This window comes from Xenia sp. Carnegie-2017, unplaced genomic scaffold (assembly GCF_021976095.1).
Source record: "Xenia sp. Carnegie-2017 unplaced genomic scaffold, XeniaSp_v1 HiC_scaffold_52, whole genome shotgun sequence".
Lineage (NCBI taxonomy): Eukaryota > Metazoa > Cnidaria > Anthozoa > Malacalcyonacea > Xeniidae > Xenia > Xenia sp. Carnegie-2017.
In genome coordinates, this window is record NW_025813518.1 from 16,640 (window position 1) to 33,368 (window position 16,729).

General features: G+C 32.7%; 2 protein-coding genes across 3 annotated transcripts; one reads left to right on the forward strand and one right to left on the reverse strand.

The window, feature by feature from the left end:
* Positions 1-7: 7 nt before the first annotated feature.
* Positions 8-8,439, reverse strand: LOC124456530 (SH3 domain-binding protein 5-like). The gene is made up of 7 exons (XM_047006953.1): positions 8,271-8,439; positions 7,963-8,025; positions 6,093-6,221; positions 2,297-2,458; positions 1,316-1,446; positions 1,081-1,123; positions 8-911 (listed from the first exon to the last, which is right to left on the reverse strand). Exons 1-7 carry the CDS (start codon positions 8,334-8,336, stop codon positions 483-485), a joined length of 1,023 nt encoding a protein of 340 aa, XP_046862909.1. The 5' UTR covers positions 8,337-8,439; the 3' UTR covers positions 8-482.
* A 153-nt stretch (positions 8,440-8,592) lies between these two features.
* Positions 8,593-16,670, forward strand: LOC124456526 (tubulin monoglutamylase TTLL4-like). Of its 2 annotated transcripts, XM_047006947.1 has the most exons (23): positions 8,593-8,802; positions 8,875-9,628; positions 10,048-10,290; positions 10,534-10,644; positions 10,942-11,015; positions 11,172-11,261; positions 11,607-11,711; positions 11,782-11,864; positions 12,108-12,236; positions 12,648-12,773; positions 12,860-12,958; positions 13,299-13,346; positions 13,527-13,613; positions 14,249-14,359; positions 14,432-14,504; positions 14,702-14,734; positions 14,805-14,876; positions 15,029-15,106; positions 15,185-15,254; positions 15,370-15,443; positions 15,642-15,748; positions 15,874-15,937; positions 16,071-16,670. In XM_047006947.1, exons 2-23 carry the CDS (start codon positions 9,169-9,171, stop codon positions 16,131-16,133), a joined length of 2,400 nt encoding a protein of 799 aa, XP_046862903.1. In that variant the 5' UTR covers positions 8,593-8,802; positions 8,875-9,168; the 3' UTR covers positions 16,134-16,670. The 2 variants fall into 2 exon arrangements, with proteins under 2 accessions (XP_046862903.1, XP_046862904.1); XM_047006948.1 differs by lacking the exon at positions 8,593-8,802 and having other exon boundaries at positions 8,858-9,628.
* The last annotated feature ends 59 nt before the right edge of the window (positions 16,671-16,729 follow it).

The following is a 16,729-nucleotide window of genomic DNA, read 5'->3' on the forward strand; positions in this document are numbered from 1 at the left end:
AACGATGTATCGTCTGAAACTTTTATTGTCGCATGTGGGTAATTAATGAGAACAGTGTACTTAAATAGTGGACTATAGCACATACACCAAACGCATATCAAAATAATTTACAGTGCTAATATAATGGATAAATTTAATATATCATAAAACTATAATCATTATATGTGAATTTGAATGTCATTTTTTTATTTATGTACAAAAAATTATTACTTAGTGTTACACTAACATCATTATATATTTTATCTCTATATTTTAATTGATTATAGTGATGTAAAAATATGCAAAAAAACATAAAACATTCATAAACTTACTTAGTAGCCTTCATATAGAATATAAAGAAAACAAGAACGATAAAAAGAAAATTGCCAAGTGTTCATGCACAAGTGACACTTTTAGGAAGGCAGTTACGTTGCAAGATCAATTGTGTATTTTCAGTTTTCCACAAAAAACATACTCCATGATTATTTGTTAATCTCCTTCCATTAAGTTAGATCAATATCAGAAAAACTAGTCTCATCTTTACTGTTTCCTTCACTTCCCGAAACAGACGGCCTCTCACCTCTGGAAAAGAAATCTTTACTTAATGTGTCCTCACTTTCAGAATCAAATTCTTCTTCGTCATCAGTAAAAATATAAGAAAAATCAAAATTAGATTTTGGTTCTAGTTCAACTGTTTCCCCAAGAATCAAATCGTTATGATAAAGTGACTCTTCTTTTAGTATTGGGTTCATTGACTCGGCGCCAACTCCGTTTTCACGAAGCAACAAAGTCAAATCTTTATTGAAATTATTTTTCTTACGAAGACGATGTATTTCATCACTGATCTTTTCAAGTGACTGCAACGCAACAGCATATTCTTCTTTTGCCACGCGCAAATCCTTGTTAAGTGAAAATACTCTTTGTTTATGTAGCTAAAAAATGAAGAAATTCACGCATTGAATGTAGAACAAAATGCATTCAAAAATATATTGGGTTAAAGCACAATTATAAAATGCTAAATCCCTCACCAAAACATCGGTTGTCATTACCTCATTATATAAAATAGAATTATCGCAAAAACAAATCCGAAGGTTTACGAACCTCTAGTTGTCTATTTGACGCAGCTTTCAGTTCGAAATATCCTCTAAACAAATCAAAAAATGCAAATGAAACATTTAAGGCACATGAAAATCATGATTTTTTTCAACTAATTGACTCTCATAAATTTGCTTGAACATGCTTCAGTAATATTCATCAATTAAAAGGGGAAAAAATTGATGGTAGTGAAATAATTGTAAACTACAATAAAAAAATTCATCGCCTATGGCAAAAATACCTTGATTTCAAAATCGCCCCTCTTAAATTTTTGTTCATTTCTTTAACTTTCTTTTGTAATGTTTGAAAATTGGTTGTCGCTTGGTGATGTGAGCAACTACTTTCTCTTTTCAGTTCGGCAGCTTCCATTACCTTAGGTAAACAAATGCATAATAATCAGCGCCAATAAGTTGATATATTTTTCAAACCTAAACCTATCACTCTTTTCTTTCAATAACTACGACTAAAATAAAATGTATGCCAATGTTTCATGGGTAATATTTATTAACATAAATGACTGGTTGATGTTTTCCTTTGCAGTTTTTTTGACAAAACCATCCGCAGTAAAATCTTTTGTCAAATATACAAAAAATGAACACAACGTGTTATTCTTTTCAGTAATTTTTAAGTTTGTTATTCTTCACTAAGTATTTAAAACTCAGAAGTATTCAATTTTTATTTATGATGCCAATTATTCTTATTGAGTAATTACGATAAGATTCAGGGGATCAATGCTCATTTGACAGGAGGGGTGCAGGTTTTCCCGGGGGGTGCATTATTGTCCTAGCTAAAGGTCCCAGGGCCTCGGGCTATTGTAGATTTATAGACTTGCAGATGAGTGAACCTTGCGTAATGAAAGAGTTATTAGATTTTTAAGAATTTTTTATAAAGCAAAGTAAATTATAATTCCTATAATTGTATAGTTGTACAGTTCTTTTAATAACCAACAAAACTTCATAAATCATCATCCAAATATTACCAAAGACGAGCGAATCACTAATATACAACAGTTTGCAAATGTGGTAGTATAAAATACATAATTGCCTTCTACAGTCCGTAATGCCATTTTAGAATTTTTCTTGAGAGATGCACACGATCTCCTTCACCGCCAAAAAATACGCACCAAGTAAGATTTAAAGAAATACACCCGATGTGCGTTAGGTACCTACACATTCATTAAACTTTTAAAAAATTTCTGTTTTTTTCAGTAAATGTTTCTTACCTCCTGTGTGGCATGATTAAGTAATTCTTGTAGAGCTGCATCAAACACTCGACCTTCACTTGTCATTATTTTTTCAAGATCTGCTACCCTTATTTTGGCCGATTTATATCTTTCATTGGCTCTTTCGCAGTCACTTGCTGTTTTTTGGAGCTGCTTAAACGCCTTAAATGAGAAACAAAACAGCGAAATCAATAAATCCATGAAAAAACAAAACACTATTTTGTACAATCAATTTAATGTTAGATAACTTAAATGTTCTAAAATATCTGAATTTTCCTTGACTTTATATTAAGTAAATGACAGTAGACTTCCTTGAAATGTACTTAGTGTACTTGTACATCTCTTTTAAAGCTAAAATTGACATAGCTATTTTTCAATGTAACATTTACATGACCAGAGATCACGTTTACACGACCAGAGATCACGTTTACACAACAAGTGGCCACAAAAACACCAGAATAAAAAAATGAGTCTGAACAGTTTAAAAGGGTCTACTGTTATTTCAAAAGCTTCGTTAAATAAAAAAAATTTAACAACGAAAAATTTTATTTTCATTTGCACTTTCATAAGCAATTTAATGAGGAGTTTTGCACATATTGTCACATAGCATACAACCAATTTTAGACACAACAGAATAAAATAATAATAACAAAGACATATATACAACAGTCACACACAGGGTGCGAATTAACGGTGTGCAATGTGCAATTTGCACATCGTTTTGGCTAAAATGAAAATAATTGCACATCACTTTTTCAAACGATGTGCAAAAAAAGTTTTTCATTAATTACTATAACATATATTGAAAAAAAAAGTTTTTAAAATCTTAAGCCATGTAATTGGCCATGTTGACACAATGTCATCAAATTGAAAAACGTCGTCACTTTGAGACTGGAAAGTCTGTCAACAGTCGACATACTGGTTGACATACATGGTTCTTCTGACCATATACGGATGTAATTCATTTATAAATATTAATTTTTGCATTGCGCTGTTTTGTAGTTTGTGCATCATTACTTTTTTTGGCATCATAGCTATTTTGAGTGTTTTCGATAAAATCAGGAGACATTTTCCTTCTGATTCCAAAAAAAACCTTTAAAATTTTCAAATTTGAAAAATAAGCCAAAAAGATTTTTGGGAGCGAAACCAAACTGGCAACCTTGATTAACCGTATTTTTTGCTTTTACGCATAGTTTGTAATATAACAAAAATATTTTTTGTTATAAGTAAGCATCAATAAAACGTATTAGATAATCAGAAGACAAAAGTAGCTATATGCGGTGCATGTTTCTCTTGTCGCTTTTGTTTTTCTTGCCATGATGGCTTCTTCTTCGAAAGGTTGTACTAGCAAAATTAACACAGTAGAAAAATGGATAGAAACATTAAATGCCGACTGGCTTGAATACGAGAATGATGGCCAAGTGGTGAATTCACTGCGCTGTAAATTTGTGGAAACAAAGAGGACAGAATAACAAGCGCAAAAAATTTCTCTCGCACATTCATAACAGGATCAGCTGTTGTAAAGAAAAACGCAGTGGTGAATCATATGAATTCTGAGTTGCCTTTCAAAAAGTATATCCCCATTTGCAAGGTCCTGGAGAAGGGAGGCGTTGATCTAGGTTAATCGTATCGAACAGACCGATCAGCCGCTGAGTTGTCAGATCACATTTCTGAGGTCATAAAAGGAAATCTTGATGAAGATTTAAAGGTATTTAAAGATATTTTTCAGTTTTGTGCGATGGCAGCACCGATACCAGTGTAAAATCACAATAATTATTTTACGTATTATATGTGAATAAGAACGGTCATAGTACTTGCTAATTGATGACGGTTGAAACAGTTGAAAACGAAGATGCTTCAGGGCTGAAGGAAGCTATGAACGAAGCTTTTGCCCGTTTTGGCATTACAAACTTTGAATCGAAACTAGCTGCAACTGGTCTAGATGGGGCAAGTTTTAATATGGGGAGAAATACTGGTTTAGAAGCTCGTCTAAAGAAGTCGCTCCTTGGCTCACTGTCGTCCACTGCTTCAATCACCGTCTAGAATTTGCTGCTGCCGACGCATTCAAGGCTACGTTTTTTGCACAAGTAGATGAAATAATGCGTCAACTGTTTTCTCTGTACCAGAAGTCACCGAAGAAACTGAGAGAGCTGAAAAAACTAGCTGAAGTGTATGGAGAAACTGTCTATAAGCTCATCAAAGCAAGTGGGACAAGGTGGATAGATCACAAAGTGCGCGCCACGAAGGTTTTCCTGGAGAACTACGGCATGTATATGCAGCATCTTGAACAGGTAAAAATGGCTAATTTTCCAACTTTTGCTATTTTCCATCAAATTTGCATCGCCTCCTTAAATTTTCTAGAATAAAGTTTGCCTGTAATAACAGTAATAAGCATTTTTATTAAATTATTTAATGTCATGTAATATGTTACTTTTTGTTTCTTATGTAGGCCGCAACTACTTCACCTGATGCACAAAAGCAGAAGATAAATGGATTCCTAGCTAAATGGAAAGACGCTCGTTTCCCAATGTATGCTTCTATCTTTGTGGACATTATTGGTCCTTTGCGTGTTTTGTCTCTTGGACTACAGTGATAACTGACGACAATGATCCAGTTAAAGCTTTAAGGAGAATCAAGGAATTTGACTGGACTATGGTCAAGCTTCAAGGTAGTACATTTGGCAAAGCTACTTCCGATAAATTTAGGAAGGATTGCAAACCTACTGGTGACGACAAGAACCAGATTTCGTATCAAGGTGTTGTGCTCACAAATTATCCCCGTGCACTAAATGGAGCTGCGGGACAACGACAAGAGTGGATAGATGCGATTATCCTCTGTTTGGGCAATCGCTTTAGTGATCTTCAAGAGACACCAGTTTACAAACACCTTTGTCCAATTATAGACACCCAGTCTTGGCCAGGTGAGGAAGTTAATTTGGTGAGCTATGGAGACGAATCGGTTACGCTACTTGTCGACCACTTCATTCAGCTTTTGAAGCATAACGTATGGGATGTGTCGAACGATACGATGCTGACAGAAGAATGGAGTGGGCTTAAGTTGTTGATTTCAGAGACGTATGGCAGAGCTATACCATACTTAGATGTTTGGGCTGCCATTCTCTCTTCACCAGTTAGTAAAGAAAAGTTTTAAACGTTCTTAACATTGTGGAACTGTTATTAATTACGCCCATGTCTAATGCTGTGGTTGAGCGAATGTTCTCAACAATGGCCAAAATAAAGCCACACCTACGTAACAGAATGTCAAGAGGAAGATTGGACAGTCAGCGAATTAGTGAGGAGGGTCCATCAGTGGTCCGCTCCCGCAATAGAGCAGTGGTATGAACAAAAGAAACGAAGGATTGGATATGGAGGCCATGCTTACCCAGAGAAGCGAAAGAAGAAAGTCGATACGTTAGAGGCATCAAGCTGCAGCAAACATGCTTATTTTTCGGACCAAGACTCGTCAGAAAGTAACTAGTCGTGTACTATAACATGATAACTTGTAAAAATGTATACGTTGATAAAATGTTAAAAAAATATTACGTTCTAAAAATGTTAATTTAGTAAATAGTGCAGTATAATAATTAATGTAATATCATTTGATTATGCCTCTGGAGAAAAATTTTTGTCGAAAAAATTTGCACATCGTTTTTTCTAAACTAATTCGCACCCTGGTCACACACATAAGATATCCAGTTATAATTTAAAAATATGGACACCAAAGATTATTTTAGTACATAAACTACAATACTAGAGTATTTTAGTTCTTTTATATACATACATACTTAGTATTTTACCTGTCTAGCATCGCTTTTGGCAACATAAAATGGTAGAGCTCTATCAACACATTTCCCAAGTTCCTTGCGTTTCTGTTGTAATTGCTCATTTGCTGATGAAAGAACTTGTTGATGAAGTCGTTGTGCCTCCTAAATAAAATTAAAAATGTCACAAAAGATCAATCTCAGGTCAATCTAGAGAAAACATCCCAAGTATATAGTTGTATATGTTGTTCACAAAAAAATTAATACAAAATTGTCTCATGACAATATGGTCATGACGTGTGGTTGCTAATCTCAGATTGTGTTTTTTCAACTCTTTGTTTCTTGCGTTATTGTTGAATAATTTAATGCAAAAAATTGCTTTTTTCACCACACAGTTGACAGGTATGGTAATAGGAACTTTACAAAAAACATTACAAGTTTTGCACCATCTTTGCCACAATGTAGCTATAGTGACTTAAATAGGTAACACAGAAAAGTAATTCGAACTTATTGAGTATGAAATTCAAATACCGATTAAAAGTTTGAAAACAAGTGGAATTTCTCACATTAGCACAATCACTTTGGGATTAAAAAATTTGTGGTTTGTGACATTTGGCAGATGGTCGCATAAACATGTCAATTTTTAGCATATGGTTGCAAATTGTAGTGGTTGGTGTAAGTGACTCAAAATTTAGGTCAAGTTTTGCTTCTATCCAGGTGGTATGGATAAGAATCACAGATATCAAATGTGGACATTAAGTGCATTGTTTCATTGTATGTGTACTGTACAAATTGTTTGTGTATATTGTATGTTTTGTGCATATCTACAGCAACTATTTCTTGTGTATGAACATGCATTATATCTCCATTATATGTGCCTTGTTTGGGTACTTTATGTCCATTTTCCATCTTGTACAAGCATATTATGTGTTGCATAAGAATGTGCATTGTATGCCTATTGTACATGCATTGCACATGTACTGTGGTACTCTACATGACATAAGTACATAGCAAACTACATATGTAGAAAACTCTATTAAAGTAATGATTCATGATTTAAAAAAACATAAAAAAATTGAAGTTTCCAAAATCTGATCCAGAAGAGAAAGCAAGTGGAATTCACGATGAAAATGAAGATCAGCCAAATGTTTAACAGAAATACATAAAAATCTCCCAGTACTGAAAACAGTTTTGGAGCAAACTGCAAAAGTGTTTTGAGTTGGAAAATGCTACTTCACAGAACAAATTAAGATTTTCACAAGGATGAAATATTCACAGACTCAGAAAACGAAATACATATTCTCAAAAGTGATAGGACATCTAAGCCACCTGAAATGTTTTAAACATTGATTATACATGTGGCAAAATTTTCATCACATTTTATCATTCTTGAAAATAAAAACAACTTAGACATTCACTTAAGAACAAAACAAACTTAAAGCAAAGTTGCATTAAGTACCATGGATCCGTTTATGTCATAGTTCACAAGAGATTTGGCTACTGCTTCATTTAATGAGATATACTAAAACGGATGATGACTCTTTGCTCTCCTTTGAAATAGCTCATTTATTGAATAGATAGTGCATATTTATTAAAACAAAGTGGTATTAAAAACAATTACCACATTACAAGTTTGAACCTTTTGAACAGTACCTAGCAACTTAATGAAACAATATAGTACAAAACTGTTACACTGAAACAATATGTTACGTAGGTTTCGAAATTAAGAATGTTGCGATTTATTGAAATTAGAAGTTTGTTATGATTGGCAAGTGTAATAATTAAGAATTGTTTTGTAATATGTAACTTTAACCACTGTTTATTGTTTCCATTAAAATACGTTCGTAAACTTAAACCAAAGCTCAACTCAATTCTACGTATATGATGTAACCTTAGCGTAACTTACGTTTGATTCCATTTCTAAATGATTAACTGAAGTACAGAAGCCATTCAGCCGATCCAATTGCTCCTGAAGAACAACATATGAAATTTTTAGATTTCTCTATGCGTAATTTCATGATAAGTTATAGAAATACAGCTCTTATAATATTATGCTTTATATGTTGAGCTTATGCTGAAAAATAATAATTATCTAATTTGCGCATATGCGTACGAACAACATTACCAGTACCGGTAGCATGAAGCAAATTAAACCTACGTGTCTATGTTTAAGATTTTCGCTTCTTATAAAATCCTCAAATGGAAATATGTTACCTGAATTCTTGGATCTAATCCTTCGCTTTCCTCATTCGAGCAAGTTAAGTCACATTTATCATCCATGGTTCTAAATTGTGGTCATAGAAAATTATAATATATATAATTGTATAATTGTAACCTTTGAAGTGTCAACCTTCATAAAATCTTGTACCCATGTCCCAGTGAAGTTTACCGGGCAGGTTTTTATGCGTCACAGTTTGATATTTTGTATTTTGCAATAGTGATCAGCCAATCAGTGCTAAGACAATGTAAGCGATAATGATAGGAATGTGTGAATTTAACATTCTTTTAAGGGTTTTTTTGTTTGTTATGCCAATCATAAATTTCACAACAACACAATGCATTAAATTGTGACAAAGGCATGTTTAGGACATTAAAGCAGACTGTCCATACCACTAGTTTGGACGAATGTTATATGAAAGAATGTTATTTAACTTCATTTAATTTAACTAGTTTGGACGTTGGGTAACTTTGGTTGATATCTAAGCTAAGATTTTATGAGCATTGAAAACATTCGATTTTTTCCAAGGTAAACAATACTCTGTTCTGTTCTCTCAGACTATTTTAGTATCTTTTGAACTTCATAATTTATTCTTTGAAGGTAATAATTTATCCTTTATTTGGCTTTGTGCATGAGCAAAAGAGTACAATGGAGCCAAGCCAACCTTGTTGTTGTCATTACGTCATTACGTCATTACGTCATTAATTCCGAGCGTCTTATCGATGATCGTTTGTAAATTTCAGGATCAAGACCAAGGATAATTTAAAACGCAGATTTAAATGCAATTTTTGCTTTTTATCTGCAAGGCGTAAATGTGTTAAATTTTGATTTCTTAGTGCTAAATGAAGTCAACTAAATTGTTCCTACAAAAACAGTTTTTAATAATGAGTTGTTATGGAAACGCTTACATGTAAAGAAAAAAGCAAATCCAACGAAATCGTTGGAAATAGACATGAAAATGATATAACTTCCGTCTCTTATAAGCAAGAAAAGCGATTTCTTGACTATGAAATGATCAATACCAATGACTCTGGTGATTTAAACGTGGACGTGAAATTGATTTCAAATGCTGGCAATCAATTATTGTTTAAAGCTCGATCTAAGACACCAAAGCCTCCAGATTTGCCAAGGTCTACTGCATTTCGTCGAAAAAGCTCAGTTTTTAGACAAGAGTATGATGATGAACGAGATTGTGTTGAAGATGATGACATTGATTACAGTTGCATTGAAAGATCCCCGGGTGATGGTTGTTTTTCTGAATGTACTGAGGAAGATTTTGAACAATTATCTGATTGTTATTATGATGACGAGCTGCTCGAAGAAGGAATTAATCTCATAGAAGATGAGTCTGATGGTGATTGTAAAATTTAACCTTTTCTTGCAAATCTTCAAACCTTTACAATGTGTCCATTTTATAATTATACTCTTTGTAACAGAATCCAAGCATGTTTTTTGTACTAATCAGTGGGATTGATAAAATCTTCCCACAATGATTGAAATCATTGGTAAAATTCAACTTCTTTCTCCATCCCATCACTCATTACAACACCATAGCCAAAAAATCCTTCATGAAACACTAGATTTTACTCATGCACTGCAATAGATTGGTAGGGGGAAGGGGCTGATATTCATAAATGCATGGTCTGCTTTGTTAGGATCTATTAAAATCAATTGTGATTAAGAATTATTGCCTCTCCAAATTATCAATTTGTCACCATCCACCTTAAATTCACATCTAACCGGATGAAATTTATTTATTGTCTTGTTTTGTAGAGTTATCGAACATTACTGGCTCAAGTGAATCTCGTCCCTCAACAGCTGCCCTTCAAGAACCACTCCATCGTGAGAAACTTGTTCATACATTAAAGCAAAGATCAACAAAAATTCGATCGGCAAATGTTGATTCAAGAGGTCACTGGATTGCATATGGAACAGAAGAAGTTCAACCTGCTCTAACATCTAGCCTCTTTCCAAATATGCCTGGAACAATACATTTTACTGTTGATGGGGAACGAGGTAATTGTTACTATATATCAAACATAATGACATAACTAGCTTGTTACTTTTATCCTTCTTTCTACATAGTTTGTCTTCATTCACTAATTACAAAACAAAAAACTTATGAGTTCAGAAATTTGCAAATCAGTTGTAAAAGTTCTAGTAATAATGATCACATCAATGGGATAGTAAAAATATTTGTATTTTATGAATTAGTGAATCAGTTATCTCATTCTTTTTAATTTTTAACTTTCATTGCAGTTCATCCATTTCCTTCAAAAATCAAGAAACATTTAAAATGGAAAATGAGCCCTATAACTCCTAATGTGGTGAAACTATGCATAGCACGATCTGGTTTTCTTCCTACCAAAAGTAAGGGTGTTTAGGTTGGATTTTATTGAGAGATTTATGTTTATTTAGTTATAATAATACAAGAGAACATCGTTGGGCATTTTGTAGTTTCGTGTACAATCGTTGATTTTATATTTAATTTATCTTTTGATTAGCAAATGATATTCAAACCTGGTTTAAAAAAAGCTGATAAATGTGTCGTATTAAACGTGTCCTAAAAGGCGTAAATACTTTTTATTCATGTGTAGTACACGTACACACGACACATCTACTGTACGACACATATTCATTTTTACCCATTAATCTCAATCTCTCTAGAAAATGACTGGCTTGGTTACTGGGGAAGACATATGAAAGCGACGGGATTCAAATCTGTTCGAGAATACCAAAAGGTGTTAAAATGCATTTCGTTTTAATTTTTTTTTGTATGACGGAATTCAAACGCAGTATTAAATTTTGCAAAATGATTCTCCGTCTAGATGACTTGTTCACTGCCTTTATCTCTTAAACATACATTCTGATACTTTCCTACGAATCTTTTTTCTCAGGTTAATCATTTTCCTGGTTCATTTCAAATTGGAAGAAAAGACAAACTGTGGAAAAATCTTTCAAAACTTTTAACACGACATGGAAGAAAGGTCAAAAATGAACAATGTTAGATAATTTTTGCTTTACGCTAATCAATGCCAATCACTCATGAAGTTATTGTCTCTGGTACAGAAATCGCTTTAGTTGGAAATTCATTTTATGGTGGATAATGTTGGTTTAATGTTTTCTTTAACATAGTGATTGCTTTAACATTAGGTTTGACGTTATAGTTTGTATATGTTTATATATAGTTTGTACTTGATATTGCCATGTTTTTAAAATGAGGCACAGGGATTTCTCTCTAGAAAAATAGTTATTAGGTGACCTTTCGGAACAACCATCTTCCATCTTATCCCTGATGTGTTTAATTTAAGACCAATATTTTATGTTTCCAGGAATTTGGATTCATCCCACAGACGTTCATCTTACCGCAAGATTTTAGAATTTTCAAGAGAGTCTGGGAAGATGGTGGAAATAGGCAGAAGTGGATTTTGAAGCCAGTAAAAAAGTGTTTGCTGTTGATGATATGAAGCATCTGAAGCATTTTATGCAATATTTCTAATTTTTTAGCCAGCTTCCGCAAGAGGTATTGGTGTAAGAGTCGTAAATAAATGGAGTCAAATTCCTAAGAAAAAACCTGTTGTTGTTCAGAAGTAAGTGATCATCTTATAACACAACTGACATCTTAGTAAAACCAACGTCTTCTAACACAATGGCTGTTTATTTAATTTGACATCTTGCACACCATGTTCATTCCCTCAATCCTGGTTTCTGGTCGTGTTTGCTTGGTGAATACGTGAAATCAAATATCCATCGAGGAATGCATTATTTTTATCTGCTTAAATCTAATTTCCATTCAGAATTTTGTTTCACAAAAACTTCTCTTTACATTTTAGATATCTTACAAAACCATATCTCATCAATGGAAGGAAATTCGATCTTCGTATTTATGTTTTTGTAACGTCATTTGATCCTTTACGGATATATTTGTTTGAAGATGGACTTGCTCGCTTTGCAACTTGCAAGTAAGTCAAATGCGCTCTTTTAACTTTTTTTCAGAAATTAACCATTCCACAAATTTTGGTGCTTACAATTTTGAAGCATCGCCTTAGAGGATTGTATTGTACGAACGTATCAAGTGTTTCCTTTGCTGTATCCAAATTCATATGATGATTTTGATATGTTTTTAAAACGTATTTTGTGTAAATTTGTGTGATGTTATATTTAAATCTATTAATTATCTGACGTAAAAAATGATGTATATAAAAAATCGTCAGTTGATTTGATTAGTTCACCAGTCTACACAAACCCCTCTACTTGATACCTCAAAATTTTTATCGCTATTTTCTAAGGCGCGTTTAAAAATCTTTTTTTTCCTCCCGACTGGACGCTTATCGAGATGTTACGTAAAATATCCGCTTAAATTATTGTTTTAGATATACTTCATCTAGTAAAAGTCTGGGCAACAGATTTATGCATTTAACAAACTATAGTATAAACAAGAAGAATAATAATGTTTATACTCCTAATGATAACGAAGAAGTTTGTCAGGGACATAAATGGTATAAAACGTTTCTCGTTCTTTATTCTTCGTGACGTTTAGTGCTCTGCGTCGTTTCCTAATGTAGTTACATTCGATTAAATTTAGGTCTCTGAAAGCCCTTTGGGGCTACCTAAAACGGAGTGGAGTGAATACGTCCAAAATTTGGGAAAATATTAAAGATATTGTTGTGAAAACTGTTATATGGTTAGTTTGTTATATCTGCTAAAACGTATTTCAATGCACTTGTTACAACTAAATTATTTCTCAATACGGCCAACAACTTAGCAAATTGTTGCAGCAGCGATGAATGAGAACAATGAAACTAGTGCGTAGTAGTAACCTTTAATGAAATCTTATAATCTTTGATTAGGCATACGTATCGCTTTAAAATACCTATAAAAATGTTGACAAAAACCTAAAAATATGTATTATAACTCATTTTTGACGTCCTTTCAAGTGCATTGACATTTAAGTGATTATTAGGTAAGTTTTTCATAATCTTTATGGATAAAATAATCAAGAAGTTTTTAACAATATTTTACAGCTGTGAATCTACAGTAAATGTACTGATGAAACAAAATGTACGAAACAGGTATTGAAAATAAGTATTTTAAATAAAATATGTTATACAGTTATAGCTACTCGTCTGGTGTTCAAATGTACGTTGACATCGTTACTTCAAAAAGAGCCTGATAAAGAGATACGCATGCGGTACATCCCTTGGTGTATGTAGATGTGCTCTCATTTTTTAAATGCGTTTCATATGTTTTAGTTATTGCTGCAACGAATTATTTGGATTTGATGTTATGCTTGATGAAAATTTGAAACCGTGGATTTTGGAGGTCAATATTTCTCCAAGGTAAAGTTATAGTTTAATTAGAATTTTCACATATTTAACATTTGTTTGTTATAATTGTGTTTTTGGTAAATATTTCGAGTTCTTGTTCGAACCTTTCGTTCAAGTATTTTGTAAATATTTCGCATGTTGTAGCTACGTAGCTATATGTGAACACTTGTCTTTGTCAACAATCTTCCTTTTGTGAAAATCTATTTTCTGGACACACGTTCATTTTGTTGTACTGCCAAAGTTGTCGAAGGACTGAAGTATTTAAAATCGTGGCCAGAGATTTGCCAGGCGGAAAGCGAATTTTCAATATGAACATAATAGCCCAACATAATACTTTTAAAAAAGCCATCACAATAATAAAATAAAGAAGGATATCAATCTGAAGATGTCTTAAGTTAAAGACGAAACGTTATTAATAAATCCTTCTTTATTTTATTATTTTGATGGCTTTTTTAAAAGTATTATGTTGGGCTATTATGTTCAGACTGAAGTATTTTTATTTGATTTAGTACCTAACGTTTAAATATGGACCATCAAATTTGATTTCGCTAAAAATGTGCTGTTTTATCAGCTATTAGAGATATTTATGCATTGTTTATAACAAGCAATATTTTATGAACATCAACTAATTTAAAAATTTCCTATAGTTTACATTCAACATCTCCTTTGGATATGAGCATCAAAGGTCAAATGGTTCGAGACTTGTTAAATATTTCTGGCTATAAAATTCCTGATAATCTACTCAATACAGCGATGAGGTGTGATGATAAAAATGAATCTACATGTATATACCATGACTTGTACTATTTACGCTCGAAATTTGTTTTTAGAAGCAGTTCCTTTAATAATCCGAGTTCACTAGATAAAGGAAGATTTGCTCTAACGTCTGATCAGAAGGCAAAGGTTTGTAAAGTCAGTACAATTTATAGCCAACGTGAGCAAGCTATTTTCACCATTCCCTAAAAGTGACTGGGCATGTTTTTTAAGACGTTGTCGATCACAAATGATCAGCGGTTTGATTGGATGGAAACTAGGAAAAGAGAAAATGAGAATTTTTTAAAATAAAAATGCTAACTCTTTCATTTTTTATGTCTTTACAGCATGGGTTTTACGTCAACAATTATGGTAACGATGTACGAGTTTTTAGTTGTATGTGTTCCCACAGTCGTAGATTTCTGTGTTATCAATTTTTTTTCATTTAAGAGACTGAAGGCAACAATATTAGACATCTTAACCCCAGAAGATATAAAAATTTTAGCGGAGACTGAGGATGAAGTAAGTGAAACTCGCCATTTTTTAGCTATACAGCATTTGAAGTAAATTAATTGTAAAGCGATGTATTTAATTATACAAAAACAGATGTTTTACCCCAGGATTTTTTTGTAGTAGAAAGCGTCTTTAGGTAAACATTGTTATGTGTTTTGTAGTACAGTCGCCGTGGTTGTTTTCAAAGAATATTTCCATCAGAAACCTCTCAAAAATATTTGACTTTTTTTGATTCACCTGTAAGTTCGACTTTAATCTAGCTACAATAAATGTTTTTTTTTATTCATATTTAATTCTTCAATTTCTTCTTTTTATAGAGGTATCGCAACATTTTGCTTGATGAATGGACCAAAAAATATTTAAGGGAAGGACATCGAACTGCTATTGGTGAGTTGACAAACAACCATACTTTTATTTTGACTTTTTTGCTCTTCGCATTCTATTTGAACGCGAAGAAAAATATTACACTTATATAGCTAATATTTTTTCTTTTGTATTTTAGGAGTAGCTTTGTTATGTACCTACACTCAACAAGGCATTCATCTCAGATCTTCATGCTATGACCTAAATCACCAGGTTTAAATACTCCATCATTGCACTTAGTTCTAAGTACACTACTTTAGCGACAGCAAAAGTTTTGATTATAGTTAGTGACAAATGCCCTCAACCGACTGTTGTGTTGAATATTGTTTCATCCACCAAAGGAGTAATTTATTTGCTTACATGTTTTATTTATCGTTTGTTTTTTACTTAAATTATACCTTTTTACTATAGTGGGTATCACCTCAACAAATCTCAAGTGATCAATCTTACCAGTCACCAGTCTCCAGATCACTTTCAGCCCCAGCAAGCACGAGATTGCTTGAAAATTATGGCATAAGGTTAGTTACCAGTTTTTGTGTTTTATAGCTGTGAAAGTCATATAGGTATTGTTGGAGATTATTGCTAAATTATCAGAATATGGAACTTATTATTAATCAAAAGTATTTTGCTTCAAATGTTCTAGTCCGACCAGTCAAATTTCCTTGCCCAAGATAAAAAGAAAGACTGGTCGATCACACGCTTCTAAGGTAACTAACTTGAAATAACTCTGAATAATAACTATTTGCTTGATTCTTGCTGTGTTTAATTTACGAAGAGTCCCACATTTATTGTTAATTATTCTTGTTGTCATTATCTTGCAACTTATGTTATGGTTTTTAGAGCATTTCTACTAAGACAACGTCGATGGCAACTAAGAAAAAATGCTCCAATAAGAACATATAAAATAGTTATTTCTTATACTCAATAATAGAGTGTAAATTTTTAATATCCAGTAACACCCAATAGCAGATGCAGTGATAGTTGCATTCGAAGATTTTTTACTTTGTTTTCAATTACTGACAATTGATAATCACTCTTATACATTCTGTTTGAATAATATTTTCATGAGAGTGAATAAAATTACAAAGAAATATTTGAGAAATATGCTATAACATACAAAAATAGAGTAGAAACCCTGGACATGAACAAATGAAATACTAAAAAACCTTGTATGGTTCTGTCTTTTCGTAATTTAACGAGAAATATTATTAAATACGCATATTAATTTTAACGCTGCCACAAGATATAAACTACCAATGAATGAGTACGTCACTACTAAGTTATCTCTATGGCAGCTACAAATTAATAACACCTTTTGGACCTGGTTTTATACTAGACCTAGCTCTATCTATGATTTAACGAACTTAAAAATGAAATTTGTTTCATTGTAAATATGAACTACACTACACCACATTAAATGAAACGTAGCCAGAATTTTAACATTGATTTTCGTCTTTTGGAAATGGCTCTGTCTACGTGTGAAGAAGTTCTCGGTGAGG

What these genes read in the sequence shown, in the direction of transcription:
- LOC124456530 (XM_047006953.1), bottom strand. Translation starts at nt 8,336, where the DNA reads ATGGATGATAAATGTGACTTAACTTGCTCGAATGAGGAAAGCGAAGGA. An exon ending in ATTTAGAAATGGAATCAAAC is followed by an intron (nt 6,222 to 7,962) that starts GTAAGTTACGCT and finishes AATTTTATTTAG; the next exon opens with GAGGCACAACGACTTCATCA. An exon ending in GGGGCGATTTTGAAATCAAG is followed by an intron (nt 1,124 to 1,315) that starts GTATTTTTGCCA and finishes TGATTTGTTTAG; the next exon opens with AGGATATTTCGAACTGAAAG.
- LOC124456526 (XM_047006947.1), top strand. Translation starts at nt 9,169, where the DNA reads ATGGAAACGCTTACATGTAAAGAAAAAAGCAAATCCAACGAAATCGTT. An exon ending in CTTGAAAATTATGGCATAAG is followed by an intron (nt 15,749 to 15,873) that starts GTTAGTTACCAG and finishes CAAATGTTCTAG; the next exon opens with TCCGACCAGTCAAATTTCCT. An exon ending in GTCGATCACACGCTTCTAAG is followed by an intron (nt 15,938 to 16,070) that starts GTAACTAACTTG and finishes TATGGTTTTTAG; the next exon opens with AGCATTTCTACTAAGACAAC.